The sequence below is a fragment of the Acomys russatus genome, chromosome 7 (assembly GCF_903995435.1).
Source record: "Acomys russatus chromosome 7, mAcoRus1.1, whole genome shotgun sequence".
NCBI lineage: Eukaryota > Metazoa > Chordata > Mammalia > Rodentia > Muridae > Acomys > Acomys russatus.
Genome location: NC_067143.1, coordinates 52,835,615 through 52,856,550, shown reverse-complemented (window position 1 = coordinate 52,856,550; position 20,936 = coordinate 52,835,615). Strand labels below are relative to the sequence as shown.

Below are 20,936 nucleotides of genomic sequence, written 5' to 3'. Positions count from 1 at the left end.
TTCTGGCACACGCTACAACACAGATGAGCCCACAGGGTGCTGTGCTAAGTGAAATAAGCCACTCACCTAACAACGAATGCCGTGCGTTCCGAGGGGCCTTGCAGTAGTTACGCTTTCAGAGACAGAAGGTGGAGTGGTGGTGGCAGAGTCCCGGGGAGGCTGGGGCTGGGGAAGGAGGTTGTGTGGAGTTAGTATTCAGTGGTCCAGAGTTGTCATCTGGAAGATGAAGCTGAGATTGACACAACAGTAGCAATGTGTGTGTACGCATCTGAACACTTAAAACTGATTAAAATGGGGCTAGGGAAGTAGCTCGAAAGAGGGCTTTGTCTGGCATGCAAGAAGCCCTAGGTTTGAGTTCCAGGACTGCGTAAGCCAGATGTGGTGGGATATACGTACCCGTAAGCCCGGCACTCAGGAGGCAGAGGCAAGAGGATCAAAAATACAAGGTCACCTTTGGCTAATAGACAATTCAAGGGAATTCATATTTCGAAAAACAAATAGAAGAAACTGGCTAAAGTGACAGGTGGTATCCGCTGTCTATTTTGCCACAAAGAGTACATTGCCTCTGTTTTTTTGTTTTTTGGTTGTTTTTTTTTTTTTATATAAAAACGCCCATAGAGGTAAGAACACAGAGTGAGGACTTCCTTGTGGGCTCAGGGAATGTGACTGGGTTTGGGGGTGTCCACAGAGACCTGAAGTGTGGATAGGATTTTTAGGAGAGAGCCCGTTGAGGGGGACAGGCAGAGAGAGCACAACAGAAGCAAAGAGCAGGACAGCGGAGGAGCCACTGTCACCACCAGGAGTAACTGGTGTGGCTGCCAAGGAGAGAGGCAGAAAGCCAGGGGAAGGCCGTGATCTCCCGCAGGCACAAGAAAACCTGAGGAGGGATCCCCAAGATGTCAGACCGGAAGAGTAGCCATGGCAACGGCCCATCCCCTAGTAAGAGTTGCAGGCGGTATGGTCAGGCAGCCCTGGCTTCATCACTTGTCTCCTGCTGCCTGGTAGGAGTTTGAGTCTCTTGGCTTCTCTAGGCATTGTTTCACCGGCAACATGAAGTTGTTGGCGTATTCTTTCAGAGTAAAGATGGAAGTTGGTGTGGCCTCTTATAGCCTGTTAGAGGAGGGAGAAGGGAAGAGGAGCCATGGCACTCAGATTCAGGCAGGCTGAATCCGCCGGGCCCTATGGAGCAAGCAGGACTGGAGCAGAAGGCACCAAATTGAGATTCCTGGGTGGGAGGGGAGGAGGTAGAGGTGAACAGGAGTGGATCACCTAAACCCAAGGGCTTTGGGTACCGCAGTCTGAGAGTGTGGATGGAAGACGGGTCCCTCCAGGGCTCTGCAGCGTGACTCTAGTGCTCATACTTTGTTGCACTTCTTGGGCAGCTGTGGAACCTGGGCAGGTTGTGGGCCCAGTAGTGCCTCACCTGCTCTGGCTGGAGGGTGGGGATCTTGATAGCACATGTCCCAAATGAGTGTCTCAGGAAGATGTATGGAGCATCTCACAAGCCACCTTGTGTGTGTTAGTGTGTGAGCGTCTCACATGCCACCTTGTGTGTGTTAGTGTGTGAGCATCTCACAGACCACCTTATATGTGTTAGTGTGTGGGTGTCTCACATGCCGCCTTATGTGTGTTAGTGTGTGTGTCTCACATGCCGCCTTATGTGCGTTAGTGTGTGTACGCGTCTCACATGCCGCCTTATGTGTGTTAGTGTGTGTGTCTCACATGCTGCCTTATGTGTGTTAGTGTGTGTCTCACATGCCGCCTTATGTGTGTTAGTGTGTGTGTCTCACATGCCGCCTTATGTGCGTTAGTGTGTGTGCGCGTCTCACATACCGCCTTATGTGTGTTAGTGTGTGTGCGCATCTCACATGCCGCCTTATGTGTGTTAGTGTGTGAGTGTCTCACATGCCGCCTTATGTGTGTTAGTGTGTGTGTCTCACATACCGCCTTATGTGTGTTAGTGTGTATGCGCATCTCACATGCCGCCTTATGTGTGTTAGTGTGTGAGTGTCTCACATGCCGCCTTATGTGTGTTAGTGTGTGTGTCTCACATACCGCCTTATGTGTGTTAGTGTGTGTGCGCATCTCACATGCCGCCTTATGTGTGTTGGTGTATGTGCGTGCTGCAACCTTTGTTAACCTTGTGATGTAGGAACCATGAATTTCTTTGAACGAGGAAATGAAGACTCAGAAGTTGGTCACTAGTTCAGCGGCCGCTGCCACCTGAAGTGGGCTGGTAGGATTTCCTGCAAGACAAAGATTTAAATAAAGGTGTCAGGGCCACATGTGGTGGCCGCTGTGTTTTGGAGGTAGAGGTAGAATGGGGAGTTTAGGGCTAGGCTGGGCTGCAAAGCAAGACGTCTCAGAAACAGAAAATAATGCTAAACAAGCCAGGTGTGGTGGTGTGTGCCTGCAGCCTCACTGCTTGAGTGGGAGACAAGAAGACCAGGAGTTCAAGGCTGGGCTTGACTACTTAGCCAGTTCAGATAAAAACAAAATAACAGAAAGGAATCCCATGCCGAGGTCAGCAGCCAGAAGAAGGTGGAATTTGAACCCAGGCTCTAAGTCTATGCCCGTTCCTGGGTTTCACCCGTATTCTTGAGTCCTGTCTTGAACCCTGATAATTCCAGCTAAGACGGTGTCTTTTCCCTAAGCAACCTCTCTCCCCTTGGCCCCCTGGGCCCTCTAATCTCCTGTTTTCAGAGTTCCTCCTCCCTCCCCGCACACTGTATAATATGCTGTTTGGAGTGTCTGCCTACCTTCTGGCTTTCTGGTGCGGGGCTTTGTGGCTCTCACCGTGTGCCTGCACCTCTGCAGTGACCCCCAGGTCAGTGGTGTCACTTCTGAGGAACACCTAGAGGAACAAAATATGCTGACCCATCAAGGCGCTGGCTGGTCCTGGCCAGAGAGCTCTATGTAAGGCCAACTGCTAGCTACTCAGTCACCCTGAGCCTTTGCAGACTCCGCAGCCAGCCAAGAGAATTCTGTTAAGCTTGACTTTTTCAAGCTTGTTTTACAAAACAAGCCAGATTTTTTAAAAAAATGTTTAATATAAATGTTATTTTATAAATGTAACATCACATATGTCTTTTCAAGAGCCGCCTTCATTTTTTTTGGCCTGCAGTTTCAGCATTGGCCAGTAGAGGGCGATCTCTCTCCATAAGAATGCTGATGGAGGACTTGGGAAAGGCCGCTAAAAGCAGCTTGGTGGTGAAAACAGAAATTTTAGTCACACACTGCCCAGGAGATTCAAAACATTTTAAACTGGTTTTCAGTGCAGGCCTCCAGTAACTTCAGAGTTGGCCTCCAGTGCCCTGCCTGCCGCCATTTTAACTTAGAACCCGAATTCCACATGCAACTGATCATTTCAATGAATCCGGAGCTTGCCAGATAATGGGTAGCATCATAATTTAATTGGCATCAGGGTTTTGTTTTGTTTTTACCCTGAAAGTTAACTAAAAGTAATGGCATATCTCAGATTTGGTGAAATGTGGTTTTGTTTTCTGTATTTCTTTCATGTGTGTGTTCATTTGACTAGATGTAAGCTATGTTAGGTCTTTTTATTGACTTTTTTTTTTTTTTTTTTTTTTTTTTTGAGATAAGTTCTCACTATATAGCCCAGGCTGGCCTTGAACTTGTGGAAATCCTCCTGCTTCAGTCTCCTGAATACTGAGGTTACAGGTGTATACCCCCATGTTTGCCTTTTGGTTCTTCTTGTTCACTGCTGTCTTATAGCTCTTAAAACAGTGCCTGGCATGTAGTGACTACGCAGTAAGTATTCGCTGAGCTATTGGGGCAGGGGTGTCCTGGAAAGCATCTCCACTCTCCCAGTCTCCTTGCTTTCCTCCCCTCAAGCTGTTTGGGGGCCAGAGTCTTCCTCTCACTGCTGAGCTCCTGCTGTCCAGGGTGACACAATGGAAAGTCACTGAGCAGCAGGCCCAGGTGGCTCCCTGTGCAGGTGAGGAAGGAGGATGCACTGACCCTGTGGGTGTCCCCCCCCCCCCCAGGGCTACATGCAGCCGCTGAAGCAGCCGGAGAACTCCTTGCTGTGTGACCCGTCTCTGGTGGACGAGATCTTCGGCCAGATCCCCGAGCTGCTGGAGCACCACGAGCAGTTCCTGGAGCAGGTGCGGCAGTGCGTGCAGACGTGGCACGCCCAGCAGAAAGTGGGGGCTCTGCTCGTCCAGTCGGTGAGTGTCCCTGCTGCACGGGATCCAGCCGCAGACCTTGACAGGGGGACCCTGACCTGGTGGCTGGCACTGCTTCTGACCTGGACCTCACGTTTATATGGGCTTGACATCGATACCTCATTCTGGCTGGCTGTTTTTTAGTAATCATAGTTCATACCCTCTGGCAATTTTTACATGCTGAACGTTATCCTACATAGTATGTATAATATATGAGGGACCCTGGCCCTTGCTTGTCATCTGCCACATACTCCTAGTCCCAGGAGCTTTTCAAGGTCCTTCAGTGGTGGCTCAGAATTCCAAAAGAACCACAAAGGCAAAGTTAAAAAAAAAGAAACAAACAGACAAAGGCCAAAGATGGGTGATGGTGGCGCATGCCTGTAATCCCAACACTCAAGGAGGCAGAGGCAGGTGAATCCTTGTGAGTTCGAGGCCACCCTGGTCTACCAAGTGAGTCCAGGACTACACAGAGAAACCCTGTCTCGAAAAACCAAAACAAAACATTTCATTCCATTACATTTCTGTAAGCGTAGCATGCTGTTTCTTCTTAGATTGGCACTTATTTATGTACGTTTAATTATATTTGAAAAACTTCTAATTTATATTTTTTTAATTCCCAAGAATTCTTGATGATGACTGACAAATCATAGCTGAACTCAGATAAATTGCTACTTCCAGCCAGATAATTACAAAAGCAAAACTGTAGAGAATCCTTCCAGAAAACTCTATGAGCCAAAACCAAAACATGGTCTCCGTAGCAAGTTTAAAGCTAGTCAGGCTACATAGTGAAACCCTGTCTTAAACCTTGGGGTGTAATGTGTAAGTATGAGATAGAGTGGGCTCCCTAACCTACACAGGTCTCAGCTGGCCCTTGCTGCTTGGAACCAGATGCCACCAGGTGGGATTACGTGCCCTTGTCTCCACCCTCAGTGTCACTAAGCTCAACCTCTGTCTAGACCTGGATGCTGACTGTGGGCTGACAGAAAGCTCAGCCCTGTCCTGTCCAGAGTCGGTGACAGTTGGCACCTTACAGAGTCAGGGCCTCTAAGATCTGTATCTTAACCTCTTGCTGGTGCAGCTGAGACAGGAGCCCAGGCAAGTCCCCTGACCTAGCACTTCCCACCAGCCAACCAGCAGGATTAGCCACCAGCGTGGACCCTGCCCTGAGCCAGACTTCACTGTGTGGGGGAGAGCACCCCCTATCCATAAGAGCTGGCTGGGCTGATGGGACTGGGAGGGGTGTTCCTAATGGAGGAATGAACTGCACAAGCAGTGCCAGCAGCTAGAATGGGTGTGTTCCCTCCCACCATAGGAAGGGTGTGAGGCCTGCCTGGCTGATTTGATGGAGTTGGAGACTTGGTGATAGACTGTCCAGAAGCAAAAAACAAACAAGTCTGGGCTTAGCACACATCTACACACACACACACACACACACACACACACACACACACACACACTCACACACACCTGCTCACTCAGTCCATTTCACACATGCAATGTGTACACATTCAGAGAAAGACAGAAAAGGTCAAGCCTGACCATTTCAAGTTAAATGGATGGAAGCTCGGATGGGCTGAAGTGGGTAAGGGACACGTGAGCCTGCCTAACCTGCCTCCTTACCCACAGTTCTCCAAAGACGTCTTGGTGAACATATATTCAGCCTATATTGATAACTTCCTCAATGCAAAGGATGCTGTGCGTGTGACTAAGGAAGCCAGGCCAGCCTTTCTCAAGTTCTTGGAGGTATGTGGACTGGGGTAGTGGGGAAGGTAACCTCACCTCAGGCTAGCTCTGGGGCATCCCAGGAGCTCTTGACTGAGCACTGTGGTGCTAGCAAATGTGTCAGCATCCACCCTGGGGCTCAGCCTGTCACTCCCTGACACGTCATTGCTCACACGGCAACCCCCTCCACTCTGCCTTGGGTTTCAGCAAAGCATGCGTGAGAACAAGGAAAAGCAAGCGCTGTCCGACCTCATGATCAAGCCTGTGCAGCGAATCCCACGCTACGAGCTTCTGGTGAAGGTAGGCATGCTTGGGCAGGAGAGCCAGCGTGGAGGCAGAGAGGACGCGCGTGCCTGTTCTGAGACCCCAGGCGGGAAAGAGACTCCTCCTCCTTGACGCCGTGCTGTAGCCTCTCCGCTCCAGCCGTCAGGTTAATGGCTCCAGGGTAGCTAAGAGGGTTCCGTTTCCCACCCCAGGACCTTCTGAAGCACACACCGGAAGACCATCCAGACCACCCACTCCTGCTTGATGCTCAGCGGAACATCAAGCAGGTGGCTGAGCGCATCAACAAGGGTGTGCGGAGTGCTGAGGAGGCGGAGCGGCATGCCCGCGTGCTGCAGGAGATCGAAGCCCACATTGAGGGCATGGAGGATGTACGTGCCCCCACCCTGCCACACCCCTGTCTGTCTGTGTCTGCGTCTGTCACCTGGATTATGGCCATCCAAGTCTGGGGTCTGTGGTGTACTTGCTTCTGTGACCACAATGACCCATCCTTCTGAGTCCTCCTCCTCATCTGTCTGACCTTGTTTGTGTCCCCGGCCTGGCAGCACAGCCATGAGAGAGAGGACAGGATGTTGCTCTGGCTGACCTCGTTCATATGGGCCAACCAATCACTGCAGGGTTAATGGGTTAATAACTAGTATTTAAGGCCTCTTGCTCCTCCCACTCACAGCTCCAGGCTCCCCTGCGGCGATTCCTGAGGCAGGAGATGGTTACCGAAGTGGTAAGGGGGGGATCCCTTGGCTGCTTTCCGCATGTACCCCCAACCTACCCAAGTTCACTCTTCTGGTGCCTGCTGCCCTCAATTCTCTGCTGTCCCCCTCTCACAATGGGAGCCCTGCATGAGTCCTGACTCCACATAAGTGGCGGAGAACCCTCATCCCTCCCCGGGTGTTATCTCTGTGGGCACTAGGGTGATGTGGGTAGGCCTCTGAACAGTGTGCACCCAGCCTGAATCCTACTTTGGACCCTACAGAAGACAATCGGAGGCAAGAAGGACCGATCCCTCTTCCTGTTCACAGACCTCCTTGTCTGTACCACACTGAAACGGAAGTCAGGCTCCCTGAGGCGCAGCTCCATGAGCCTGTGAGTGGCCAGGGTTGGGCTGGGTGGTGCAGGCAGGAGAGCCGTTGATGTATCTTGGGCTCTACTCCCTGCCCCAGCCAGAGCACCCCATTGGCTACCCACAGGTACACAGCCGCCAGCGTCATTGATACAGCCAGCAAGTACAAGATGCTGTGGAAGCTGCCATTGGAAGACACAAACATCATCAAAGGTGAGGCCGACTGGCCAGAGAGAGGTTCTGGTGTTGGGCTCTTCCCCTGAGAAGTCTCAGTGTGTTTGATCTCTTGCCAGTCTGGCTGCCTGTCCATCTATTTTTCTGCATTTTTGTTATATTTGCCGTCCCATGTGTGTGGGGTTTTGAAGGACTAGGGTAGTGTATCCATGTAGCCAGATCTAGGTATGCATGCAAATCATCCTGTTAGTGCCCTGGCAAGACCCATGAGGGGCTGCCACGCAATCACCCGCAACTGTAGTCAGCTGTTGAGTTAGCTGTCATTTCAACACCTGATGTTAGCTGGTATGCTACCACCATTCCCACTTAACAGTGGTGCACCCAGGAGCAGAGCCCAAACCAAGGCTGGTCAAGAATATACTGGTGGCTTGGGGTCAAGCTTGTCAGGATCTGGATACCCCAAGGACCTCTTTTTTCATCCCCTCCTGCTGTGAAGTGGCTCCAGTCTTGCCACTCTTCAAATCCTCTGCTGGCTCGTCACTCCGGAACTGTCTCTAAGCCTACCTGAGAGGTGGCCTCAAATGAACCAGGTTGTCCCACAGGGTCCCATAATGAAGACTGAGTCCACCTCATCTCTTCTCACTGGCAGACAGATCAGTTGACAGAATGACCCACTCCTGGTTCATTCAACTGTGTGGCCAGGAAAAGAGCAGGATTGTAATGGAAGATGTAATGGAAGAAAGCATGCCTTTGGGGCAGGAGAGTTTTTTGTTGTTGTTGTTGTTGTTGTTTTTTTTTTTTTTTTTTTTTTTTTTTTTTTAATAGAAGCAGTAAGAGACTGTTTCGATCTGGTCCATGTAACAAAAACAAAAAAACAAAACACAGGTAATACATAAGTAGGAATATATTGCTCCCAGTTCTGGAACATTCCAGTGTAAGACAGGCCAGTCTGGTGTCTGCTGAGGGACCTCTTCCTCAAATGTGTCTTCACAGTTGAAAGGGTTAAGCAAGCTGTCCCAGGTTTGGTTTTGTTCAGACACAGTAGCCCTGACTGGCCTGGATCTCGCTGTATAGATGGCTGTAAAGATGGCCTTGAACTCACAGAAATCTGCCTGGCTCTGCCTTCTGAGTGCTGGGATTAAAGGCACAAATCCCACTCGTGAAGACACCACCCATATGACCTTGCCACTTCCCTATACCCACATTGGAGATGTATTCCAATGTATAAACTCTGGGAGACACAAACATTAAACTATGGCTAAGTACCCGAGGCTTGGCTTGCTGAGTTCACAGCGCCGCTCTGGACATACCCCTCTCTACAGCAGGACCTCTTTGTGCTCCTGTGTCTGTGCCCGTGTGGGTATGTATACCTTCCTGCTAATCCATCTCCATCTCCAATGGACCAGCCCTGGCCACAGGGTCCTTCCAGGCATCACTTGCCAATCTCAGAACCTGTTCCTCCTGGAGTACTGTCATGACCCCGTGGTCTTCTCACCCTTCTGTGACCTGTGACAGCTGCCGCGTGTGTACATGCCACCAATACACTGTATAAACAGGACCAGAGGGGACAGCAAAACCTGTCACTTAGGAAAGAGCAAAGAGAAAAGAGCTTCCTGTCCCTTGAATTTAAAGACAGCCTAGCAGTGAGGGGACAGCCTCTCTTAGGGGCTACTTGTCTAGAGAGGACGGACATACACTCCAGGCAGTGAGGTAGATGCTCTGAGCTGGCCTATCAGCTAACAATGACTTAGAATGGTCAACTGTGGGTCAGGGCACCAGCTCATTGTGCCCCCCTCTCTGAGGAGGCAGGTCCCTCAATCAGCAGATTGGGCTGCCGAAAAGTGTCTATCTATTTGGCAAGTCCCCCATGAGGCCGCACCACTGCTGTCCCTCAGTGTCGGCTGGCTAGAGCTCATATAACCCGCTGAGCCATAATTACTCACCTAGCAAGTTCATTCAGTGCCATGTGGCCCTAAACCAGGCCCAGTTCCCTCCTCCCAGGCCTGTTTTTTTTTTTTTTTTTTTTTTTTTTTTTCCCCCCCTCTTTCTGGAAGCTGCCTGTTAACCTAGTTTCTGAGAGCTTGGGGTCTAGAAGCTCTTCGGTTGCCAGACCCATCCCAAGTGCAGCTGCAGGCTGTGCAGTAAGGAAAGTGTGTCTGTCCAAGCTTGACCTTATGTGTCCATGGCTTTCCTCTGTCCTTGCCAGGGGCATCTCAAGCCACCAATCGGGAGAACATCCAGAAAGCCATCAGCCGCCTGGATGAGGACCTGGCTACCCTGAACCAAATGAGCAAGCTCTCTGAGAGCCTCGGCTTCCCCCACCAGGTCTGTGCCTTGAGCTAAGTCAGGGTTGGGCTGGGACTTCCCCTGACCTTGTCTGAGAGAGAGAGAGAGAGAGACAGTCTTGGCTTTTGCCTGAAGGAGCAGTTGGTCCTGTCACTTATCTGAAGGGGAAAATTATAGTCTCCGATCCCACTTAAGGGAAGTGACAGTTCCCAAGTCTGAGGGAGGAGACATGTGAGGGGGAGCAAGGCCCAGCCCTGTCTGTGGCGGGTGGAGGCATCCTTCCACTGTCTGAGGAAAGAGGCAGGCCCTGATATTCCCAGGTGCAGGTACCCACGTGGTGAGACCTTGGCCTGAGGCCTGGGCTCTTTTCCCTCAGAGTCTGGACGACGCCCTGAGGGACCTCTCTGCCGCCATGCACCGGGACCTGTCGGAAAAGCAGGCTTTGTGCTGCTCGCTTGCCTTCCCACCCACCAAGCTGGAGCTGTGTGCCACCCGGCCCGAGGGCACCGACTCCTTCATCTTTGAGTTTCCCCACCCCGATGCCCGCCTGGGCTTTGAGCAGGCCTTCGATGAGGCCAAGCGGAAGCTGGGTGAGCCAGGGTCCATGCTAGCGTCTGCTCTCACAGCCTCTGGGCAGTCCTAACTGTAGAAGCCAGAACTCCCGAACTCCAGCCTCCTGTACTGCAGCAGCCGCAACAGCGAAACAGCCGGCCGTGCTTTAGCGCTGGCTCCCAGCTTCTTCCTGGCAGGCAGGAGGCTCCTGGGCAGAGTCGTTTTAGGGCAGGGACCCCAGCATAGGCTTGAACAACCAAGACTTTCCTCTTCCTCAGTATGGACTTCAGCCAAGTCCTGAAAAGTTATCAATAAGTCTATAGCTTAAAGTCCCAGGGCTGTGCCTTCATTGTTCAGAAGGGAAAACCAAGGCCAAACTCAGACAGGTTGTACCCCATAACCTCTCCTTCTAGCAGAGTCAGCATCTCCCTAGGAAGACTGACAGACGGGAGGAGATGGCATGGGGTGGGAGCTGAGCCAGAGTAAGGTGGGTGGCTAAGCGCTAAGCAGGGTGTATCTCCCTTTGCCCTGTCTCCTCCACTACAGCATCCAGTAAAAGCTGTCTAGACCCTGAGTTCCTGAAGGCCATCCCTATCATGAAAACACGCAGTGGCATGCAGGTGTGTGTGCATGTGGGCCATGTAGGTGCATCTATTCAAAGCTACACATGTCTGAATTTTTGTTTTGTCTACCTTCTCTCATGTATTTTAAACGTTGTGATCGTATGTGTTTGGGCATGTGCACACGAACAAAGGCTGTAGATTTGAGGTCTAGTTCATACACTTGTATGAGTTTTCATACCTAACCAATAGTACCAGCATCGCATATTAACTAGATGGATACATCCATGATCCTATTCAGGCTACATGTATGTGTACATATGGGTTTGGGTGTCTTGTATCACAGGCATAGTGTATTTGAGGTGTTGCATGGTGTGGAGGTGTATGCAGGCCTGCCACCCCTCTGTTCTGCTGGGGTCTGTGGTAGAGCAAGATGCTGGCACAATTCTAACATTCACCTTTCCCTGTCTGTTGGGGCTTCCCATAGTTTTCGTGTGCTGCCCCGACCCTCGGCAGCTGCCCAGAGCCAGCCCCAGAGGTATGGGTGTGCAACAGTGATGGCTACGTGGGTCAGGTGTGCCTGCTAAGCTTGAGGGCGGAACCAGACGTGGAGGCCTGCATCGCCGTTTGCTCTGCCCGCATTCTTTGTATCGGAGCCGTGCCAGGCCTGCAGCCTCGCTGCTCTCGGTAAGGCACTGGTGGTGAGCCTAGGATGCCAGCCTTTGTCCCAATGCACCTTGAGGTTTGCCAGGGAGGTTGGTGGGCGGGGCCGGGAGGTGGGCGGGCAATGTAGGTGAGCTGTCCGTGGGCGAGGCCGGGCTAGGGTGCTATCTCGGGCGCCTCCTATCGGTAACTTATTTTCCTTTTCCCTTTGTCTCTAGAGAGCAGCCAGAGCCCTCGAGGAGTCCCCGGGAGACCACCCTAGAGTCTGCTGGGCCTGAGCTAGATGTTGAGGCCACAGCCGACGAGGAAGTAGCAACACTGGCCGAGCCAGGGCCTCAGCCTTGCCTACACATATCCATCTCAGGATCTGGCCTGGAGATGGAGCCAGGCCCTGCCAAGGGTGACCCGCAGCCCGAGTTGGTGCCCTTTGACAGTGACTCTGATGATGAATCTTCACCCAGCCCCTCCGGGACGCTACAGAGCCAAGCCAGCCAATCTACCATTTCTTCCAGCTTTGGCAGTGAGTGTGGGTGGGAATTGAGAGAGCGGTGGGCGAGGAGATGCTGGAATCAGTTCTACCAAGTGGGGGCACTACAATACGGAGGACTCAGAAGGCAATGAGGCAGACAGGTGTGGTCCTGGAGACCTTGGAGTACACTATTAATTGGCACTGGGTAGAGTGGCTGGTCCCTCCATCCGGGTGTGGTTGGACGTAAGATGGCCAGGTAAAGACTAGCAACCCTCAGTGTGTGCTGAAAGTGAGCAGGGGAAAGGCCTTAGCAGATACAGGGACCAGGGGCAAGAGGGCTGTGACCAGGAGGGACACAGTGAGGCCTAGAAAGGTGTCAGATCCCTGCCTGGTGGAGGGGAATGGGAATAGAGATTTTTGTCCCTTCAGATGAAGAGACCCCAAGCTCCAAAGAGGCCACTGCAGAGACGACCAGTTCTGAGGAAGAGCAAGAGCCTGGCTTCCTGTCACTCTCTGGCTCGTTTGGGCCAGGTGGTCCCTGTGGCACCAGCCCAATGGACGGAAGAGCCCTTCGCCGCTCCAGCCGTGGCTCCTTCACAAGGGGCAGCCTTGAGGACCTGTTGAGCGTGGACCCTGAGGCCTATCAGAGCTCCGTGTGGCTGGGCACTGAGGATGGCTGGTAGGGGCAGGGGAAGGCCTGGGACGCAGCTCTGGAAATCATGTGGTGTCCTAAAAACAGAAGTAAGGGTGTAGGGGTTGGGTCTGGTCTCGGAAGGCCGGCCAGCTGGGGATACTAGAGGTCCTGAAACCCATGACCCTGGTGGAGGCAGAGAGGTGAAGGGGTGACTCGTGGGGCTGGTAGGTTTGACCACTTGTCACAGATGCTCCCCCTAACCCACAGTGTCCACGTCTACCAGTCCTCCGACAGCATCCGTGATCGCAGGAACAGCATGAAGCTCCAGCATGCAGCCTCCGTGACCTGCATCCTGTAAGGCCCCGGGTTGCCCTCCCCACCCAGAGTGTTCTTGGCTACCATGTAGACCTCCTCTGTTCATCTGCCCCTGCTCTGCTGGCTCTTCTTTTCTGAGGAAGATGCAGAATAGAGGCCTGGACCAAGGCCAGCTGTGCATCTTCCCCACTGTTAGCTTGGGTGCGTCACTGCAGCTTCTCAGTCTCAGGCTCCCCCCACCCCACCCAACGTTGACAGTAGAGAATAAAAAGAGGTGATTTCGGGGCCTGGAGAGATGGCTCAGAGCACTAACTAGTCTTCCAGAGGTCCTGAGTTCAATTCCCAGCAACCACATGGTGGCTCACAACCATCTGTAATGTGATGTGATGCCTTCTTCTGGCCTGCAGGAGTGCTTGCAGGCAGAACACTGTATACATGATAATAAATAAATAATTTTTTTTTAATCTTAAAAAAAAAAAAAAAAAAAGAGGTGATCTCTTGGGAACCAGAGACATTTTACCCTTGGCCCCAGGGTGCCTGCTTCAGCCTCTGGAAGTATCTCATTATTTCCTCTTTCTCAGGTATTTGAATAACCAGGTATTTGTGTCTTTGGCCAACGGAGAACTTGTAGTCTACCAAAGGGAAGCAGGTATGTGCCCCATACGCCCCTCCTCCCTTATCCCTTGGTGTTAACTGAGCCCCCCTCTAGGCAAGTGGGAACTTCTGGGCCACAGGTCTGGATTTGTAAGAGGCTCTGGGCAATTCCTAGGGCCCCATATCTTCTCTTACAAATGGGAGCATTCGCGTCTCTTCAGTGAAGGCGGAGGCTTAAATTAGGGACTGCACTGAATTTTTGTTTTATGTTTTCTTTGACCCATTCCTTCTCCAGGGCGTTTCTGGGACCCCCAGAACTTCAAATCGATGACCCTGGGTGCTCAGGGAAGCCCCATCACCAAGATGGTGTCTGTGGGTGGAAGGTTATGGTGTGCCTGCCAGAACCGGGTCCTTGTCCTGAGCCCTGAAACGCTGCAGCTGGAGGTAGCGGTGGTGGGGACATTGCAGTTGGTGATTGGGGATGAGCTGGGGGGTCACAGGAGAGGGAGATAAGACCAAAGGGACAGAGAAGCATCCAGCTGAGGGGTTCGGACCTTTCTCTGAGCCCTCTCCCTTACCAGGCCAGTCTCTACCCTTCCCTGGTCCTCATTTCTACTCTAGCCAACAAGAAAGATGGCAAATTCATACACACGTTGGAATTCCTCTTTCATGCTGCCCTCTCAGTGCAATATTGGGGTCCTTGGAGGTACAGAGGGTCCTTCCTGTTGTCACCACCCCCTACTACAAGCCTCTGCTCTTTAGTCTTACTCGTTTACATGCAAACCGTAAGCTTCCAGCCTGGGCAGATCCTGGGAGCCCCAGATTTCCTTGGGTATCATTGACTGAGTTGAAGGTTAAAGCCCTGGGGCCAGGCCCTGGCTCTGTGACTAGCCTGGTTTATGACCATGGGCCTTCTTAGGGTGTGACTTTTTCCTCCTAGGCTAACAGTTCCCTATCTACCCAGGGAGAGACCACTGGCTGGTCTTAACACCCCCACAAGCTTTAGTCACTCAAGTTTCATAGGGAAAGGGCACCCCTTTTTACTTCTGGAGGATTAAGTGGGCAAGCTTTGAAATTGATCATCCAGACCCAGGACCAAGACTGCCTCGGCTGTCAATCCGGGCAGGTATCTGGAGAGGTTTGTGGGGAGCTATGTGCGGGATGGATGCCAGTGGGATTCAGGCAGGGGGGCCCAGAGTAGCTTTGCCAACTACCGCCTGCTCTCTGTCCTCCTTCCCTACAGCACACATTCTACGTGGGGCAGGATTCCAGCCGAAGTGTGGCTTGCATGGTCGACTCCAGCCTGGGTGTGTGGGTGACCTTGAAAGGTAGTGCCCATGTTTGTCTCTACCATCCGGACACCTTTGAACAGCTAGCGGAGGTAGATGTCACCCCTCCAGTGCACAGGATGCTGGCAGGTACTGACCTAACATTCCCATCCTCGGGGAGGCCTAGACAGAGTCAGCCTCCAAGGCCAACGATGCTGTCTCTCCCGCCAGGCTCTGACGCCATCATCCGGCAGCACAAGGCGGCCTGCCTGAGGATCACAGCGCTGTTGGTGTGTGAGGAGCTGTTGTGGGTGGGCACCAGTGCTGGGGTGGTACTTACTATGCCCACCTCTCCAAGCACTGTCAGCTGCCCACGAGCACCTCTCAGCCCGGCTGGCCTAGGCCAGGGCCACACCGGCCATGTCCGCTTCCTGGCTGCAGTCCAGCTGCCTGATGGCTTCAATCTTCTCTGTTCAACCCCACCACCTCCCCCAGACACAGGTGGGTCTGCAGGTTCCACTTCCATCCAGGGGCTCTGCCAGGAGAGGCGTTAAGAGGGTAGAAAAGCAGAGCGCTAGCAGTTAAGCCTGTTAGAAGAAGCAGGCTGCCGAGCCCTCCAGTGAAGCTACGTGCACGTGTGTGTGTGTGTGTGTGTGTGTGTGTGTGTGTGTGTGTGTGTGTGTGTGTGTACACAAAGTTGTTGGCTAGGAAAGTGTCATAGGAGACAGGAAGTGAGCTATAAGCTAACACGGGATGGATATATTCATAGAAAATATATCCTGTTGTGTGTGTTTCTTAAGTGTACCAGGAAGTAAAGCAGAGCTGGAAATGAGGTGTAGGGCAAGAAATGGACTCAGGAAGTGATGTCCAGAACAGGAAATAGAAATAGAAAAAAAAGGACATAGAATGGCGTATAGGACAGGAATTAGGATTAGAAAGTGACACAATAGGAAAATGACTTCTCAGAGTCATGATGAGCGAAGTCTCACTTTAGAGAGCAAGAAGCCTTGTTCTCAAGAGGAGGCAGCTGTTGGAATCAGCAGGCAGTAAAGCCTGAGTCGGGAGCTGTGTGGCTTTAGGAAGAGTTGAGCCACATTACCCAGGAATGGGCATTGGGTGCAATTACGCATCACACAGCAACAGCTCATGTTCCGGTAGCTGTGTGCTTGGACAACTCCATTGCTGTGTGTACAACATAGATCCTTACAGATGGTGCAAGCCCACATGACTGTGCTGTATGGCATATATAAATGGTACAGGCTGTTGCTCTTAGAGCCACGATGAGGAAAAGCACAAGACTAAATCAAGGACAAGAGAAATGATGCAATAAGGAGCTGCTGTAAACACAGGTTAGGCAAGGCTGCTGCTGCACTCCCTGGCTTGCTATTTACAGGGCTGTTTTGTTTTGCTTTTCAAGGCAGGGTTTCTCTGTGTAGCCCTGGCTGTCCTGGAACTCACTCTGTAGACCAGGCTGAACTCAAAATCAGACATCCATCTGCCTCTGCCTCCCGAGTGCTGGGATTAAAGGCGTGTGCCATCACCACATAGCTAGTAGACTCTTAATGTATACTTTAATGTATAGGCATATACTCCAGAACAGCTAAAAAGCATAGTGTATTCCTGTTATAAGAAAAAGTCTTGGCCTTGGGATCAGTCCCCAAACAAAACGAAATAAAACAAAATAAACCAGAAAAGATAGAAATGAACAAATATGTACTACACTTACAACATATGTTCTGCACATAAGTGAATGTGCTACACTTTTATGTGGCTGGTTGCACGGTAGGTCCGGTTATACCAGTATTAACCAGACATGTGAGCAGTGTAACATGTTGCCAGTAAGATGGCTGCAACTTCCCTGGGTGATAAGGATTTTTCAGTTTCATTAACCAAAATTTCATTGTGTGATCACAATAAAGAGGCCCTTATGGGCTGGAGAGATGACTCGGAGGTTAAGCGCACTGGCTGCTCTTCCAGAGGTCCTGAGTTCAATTCCCAGCAACCACATGGTGCCTCACAGCCATCTATAATGAGATCTGGTGCCCTCTTCTGGCCTGTAGGTGTACATGCAGGCAGAATACTGCATAAGTAATAAATAAATAAATCTTAAAAGAAAAAGAAAAAAGAGGCTCTTATATGTGCAGTAACCAATAAAGATGAAAAGTAGCCAGGAAGTGAATGTGACCCCTGATTGGAGCAGAAGTTGGGGTGTGGTGGCTGGAGCCAGGGTTCAGTCTGTAAAGCCCTTGCAAGGCGAGCACGAGGACCTGAGTTCACATCCCGAGCACCCATGTAAAAGCTCTGAGCACAGTGGGCACGAGTCTGTAAGTCCAGTGCTGGGGAGGCAGAGGCAGGAGGAGCCAAGGGCTCACTGGCCAACCAGCCTAGCCTAATGGATGAGGTCCAGGTTGAGTCAAAGACTGTGACCTGTAGAAGAGGAAGAGGAGGAGGAGGAGGAAGAAGGGGACCTACAGAGATGGCTCAGCAGTTAAAAGCACCTGTTGCTTTCATAGAAGGCCAAAGTTCATAAGGTGGTGGTTGCTGACACCTTTAATCCTAGTATTCAAGAGGCAGAGGCAGGCTGATCTCTGAGTTTGAGGCCAACCTGGTCTATAGAGGGCGCTCTAGGACCGCCAGGGCTACATAGAGAAACCCTGTCTTAAAATAAAAAAATTTTTAAAAAAAGATGGTGCATGCCTTTAATCCCAGTACTTGGGAGGCAGAAGCAGGCAGGTTATTGTGAGTTTGAGGCCAGCCTAGTCTACAAAGCAAGTCCGAAATAGCCAAGGCTACACAGAGAAATCCTGTCCAGAGAGAGAGAGAGAGAGAGAGAGAGAGAGAGAGAGAGAGAGAGAAATGGTAGGCCAGCCTTACCTACAGAGCAAGTTCCAGGCTAGCCAGGACCACGTAGCAAGATCCTGCTTCAAAAAAACCCAGATTGCCAGCCAGGCAGTAGTGGCTCATGCCTTTAATCCCAGCACTTGGGAGGCAGAGGCAGGCGGATCACTGTGCGTTCAAGGACAGCCAAGGCTACACAGAGAAACCCTGTCTTGGAAAAAATAAAAACAAAACCCAGATTGATTAAGGAAGACATTTATCCAGTATAGACCTCTGGCCTCTACACATGTGTGTATGCCATATGATACACATCTATAGGAATATATCTATATTTCTTTAATTTATTTAAAGTATATGAATGCTCTATCTGCATGTATACCTACAGGCCAGACGAGAACATCAGATCACATTATAGATGGTTTGAGCTACCACCGTGTGGTTGCTGGGAATAAATTCAGGACCTCTGGAAGAGTAGTCAGTGCTCTTAGCTGCTGAGCTATCTCTCTAGCCTGGGAATATGTATATTTACCACACAGAAAGAGCATAAATGCACACACATATAAGAGATAAGTGTGTCTGTCAAGAACACTTCAATTTCAATACGGAAATTACTGGTTAACAGGAAGTGGGAATTCCCACAGGAAGTGTGTGTGTCTTATTGTCTTCTGGGATTCCAAGTTCAAGCAATGACAGAACATGAAGCCCAAGTTGCCTCAGGTTGACCCATCCTCCTCTTCTGTTCCCCAGGCCCTGAGAAGCTGCCATCCCTGGATCACCGGGGCTCCCCTCGGCACCGAAGCCCCACCTCAGCCAGGCCTAAAATGCTGGTCATCAGTGGTGGCGATGGCTATGAGGACTTCCGACTCAGCAGTGGGGGCGGCAGCAGTAGTGAGACTGTGGGCCGAGACGACAGCACAAACCACCTGCTCCTGTGGAGGGTGTGAGCCTGCCCTCTGTGGCCCAGGACGGACTCAGCTGTCCACTTGCCCTCAGCCTGCCTGTCTCTTCCCAGGCCACACGCAGACCTTGAGCAGAGAGTGTCCACGCAGGGCCATACCGCGTGGATTCTGTCTCATCTTTGTGGAAGCATTCCTGGTAGAACGCCGCCAGCTAGGCCGAGGCCTCTCTTCCCCATAGACTGCCCTAGTACTCCCATCTGGGACCAGGGTAAAGATGTTGGGGGGCTGCCCAGGACCTCTGTCCCTGAAGCTTCTACCAAAGACACAGCTAAGCCTGGACCCCACAGGGCTGGGGAGGCCATGTGCAATATGTGGAGTGTTCTCTGGGGCAGTGGGAAGGCGAAGGGATGGCATCCTTTCCTATGTACAGTATTTATGTTACTTTTTAGATGGATACTTTCCAAAGCACTTATTTATGCAGTGACCTGGGGCAGGACATAAAGTGAGGAAATGACAAGAAGATAAAAGCCTGTTCCTGCCTGAGAGGCCACCTGGAGCCCTGCGTGTTCCGAGCTTGCCTGGAAGGACCAATGCCCACCCATCTCACACACACACACACATCACTCAGCATGCTCGCACTCACTCTGCATGTTCAGGCCACTAAGACATTGGCCCTTAACATAATCCCCAGCCCTCCCTAACAGGGCTGCCCATCCTAGTCCAGAAGTGAACTTTGCTCACGTGCCCTTAGACAAGATGACCAGAGGACAGTGACTCTCACTAGGAAGCCTCCTGGGACTTAGCATTTCCAAGGTGTTGGTGGTGCCGGAGGCTCCTTATGTGGGAACGTTGGTGGGTCTGGGACAGGGCTTTCTCAGGTAAGAGAAAAAAGGGCGCTAGCTCCTCACAGCTTCTGCCTCCCCGTGTCTTACGCACTGGCACAATGGTCACCTTGGGGGTGGACCTATGCGTCCCCTTTCTGTGACCACTGACTAGAATCCCTCTCTTAAACACCCCACCCTGCCACAGGTAGCCCTTTCAGGAAGGACACCCCTCCTGCTCCAGAGGTGAGGGGCTAGGCATAGCCTTTTCAAGTGAGAAGGTTTCTGTTTTCTGGCAGTCTCTCCCTCACCACCCGGCTGCAGGGAGCCTGACCCTCAGCCCCTTGCTTCAGCTACAACTCCAAAGGTCTGGTTTCAGATAGGGTTTGTTCGTTCTGTTTGGCTTTGTTTTTCTTTGGGGTGGGTGGGTCATTGCGGTCTTAGATTATGTTTCTCTTACTACCAAACAGTCATGTATTAACTCTCCTCGGATGATGAAATTTAAAGAGTCAATAAATAGAAACACCAAATGATGACTCCCCCTACCCCCACTCCCCTCCACCCCCATCCCCAGCCCTTGGGCCATAATGGCCTACTGCCAGCCACCTCAGGGCTCTGTCTCCCCAGGGATGAGAGCTTTCTGACTCTGACTCGGACAGAAGGGAGGAGGTAAAGAAGGATGCTGGGGATGATGGGGTTGGCACTGACATGCTGTGTTGTCGTGGGCAGGTCACTCCACCTGTCTGGGCTTCTGACTCATTAGAAGAACAAAGGGTTTGACTGGATAATTCCCTGCAGCTCATAAGCGTACTGCTGGTAGTGTATCAATCAAGAACTTGTGCATCAGTCTAGGTTTTAGGCTCAGAAGTCTGAAGCAGACATGCTGCAGGCAAGGAGCCAGGGCAGGAAGAGTCCCTATAGCTCCTGGTTCTGGCCCAAAGATGGGTACCATTAAACTAGACTGCAAGCAATACAACATGGGGCCGCTGTGTAGGGACAAAGAGCCCCTCACGCCCTGGTCCCCACAGGACTTGAGGCAGTCCTCACGGCAAAGGGCAGGTTATGCCTCATATTTGCTTAATTCAACCCAAATGGCTGCCTTTAAATTTCAGTTTCTGGCACTTGGGGCAGTTATAGTTTAGTGGTTAGGAGCACTGACTGCTCTTTGAGAGGGCCCAGGTTCAACCCCCAGTATTCCCAGCTCACAGCCATCAGTAACTCCAGTCCCAAGGGATCAGATGCTCTCCTCTGGCCTCCAGGGCCACTGTATGCACAGGGCCACAGACCTCGATGCAGGCAAAAAACCCACCCATACACACAAAATACATTTTTAATTTAAAAAAAAATGTTTCTGCACTGAATGTGCAGTTCAGTTGCCAGACTGCATTCTTGGCATGTGAGAAAGCCGAGACAGGATAATCTTGAATTCACAGCTAGCTTCGACTAGGTATGATGGTACATGCCTATAATCCTAGCACTTGGGAGTCAGTGGCTGGTTGGTCTCTATGAGTTCAAAGCCAGCCTGGGGGACCTATCAAGTTCTAGATAAGCCAGTACCACGTGGTGAGAAACCATCCCATCACCACCACCTCCATTTCAAAACAAAACTAAC

General features: G+C 51.4%; 1 protein-coding gene across 1 annotated transcript in view; it reads left to right on the top strand.

Annotated features, from left to right (window-relative positions):
• Arhgef17 (Rho guanine nucleotide exchange factor 17) overlaps window positions 1–18,971 on the top strand; it is a 61,818-nt gene extending 42,847 nt beyond the window's left edge. Inside the window, exons 3-21 of the mRNA XM_051149050.1 lie at window positions 4,008–4,190; window positions 5,814–5,930; window positions 6,117–6,209; window positions 6,386–6,562; window positions 6,862–6,912; window positions 7,165–7,274; window positions 7,379–7,464; window positions 9,632–9,750; window positions 10,088–10,301; window positions 10,810–10,883; window positions 11,311–11,510; window positions 11,705–12,006; window positions 12,385–12,634; window positions 12,857–12,943; window positions 13,486–13,553; window positions 13,794–13,942; window positions 14,742–14,916; window positions 14,998–15,267; window positions 18,352–18,971. Coding sequence (XP_051005007.1) covers window positions 4,008–4,190; window positions 5,814–5,930; window positions 6,117–6,209; window positions 6,386–6,562; window positions 6,862–6,912; window positions 7,165–7,274; window positions 7,379–7,464; window positions 9,632–9,750; window positions 10,088–10,301; window positions 10,810–10,883; window positions 11,311–11,510; window positions 11,705–12,006; window positions 12,385–12,634; window positions 12,857–12,943; window positions 13,486–13,553; window positions 13,794–13,942; window positions 14,742–14,916; window positions 14,998–15,267; window positions 18,352–18,548 — 2,922 coding nt within the window. The 3' untranslated portion in view covers window positions 18,549–18,971. The remainder of the gene's footprint in view (window positions 1–4,007; window positions 4,191–5,813; window positions 5,931–6,116; window positions 6,210–6,385; window positions 6,563–6,861; window positions 6,913–7,164; window positions 7,275–7,378; window positions 7,465–9,631; window positions 9,751–10,087; window positions 10,302–10,809; window positions 10,884–11,310; window positions 11,511–11,704; window positions 12,007–12,384; window positions 12,635–12,856; window positions 12,944–13,485; window positions 13,554–13,793; window positions 13,943–14,741; window positions 14,917–14,997; window positions 15,268–18,351) is intronic.
• Window positions 18,972–20,936: the final 1,965 nt, after the last annotated feature.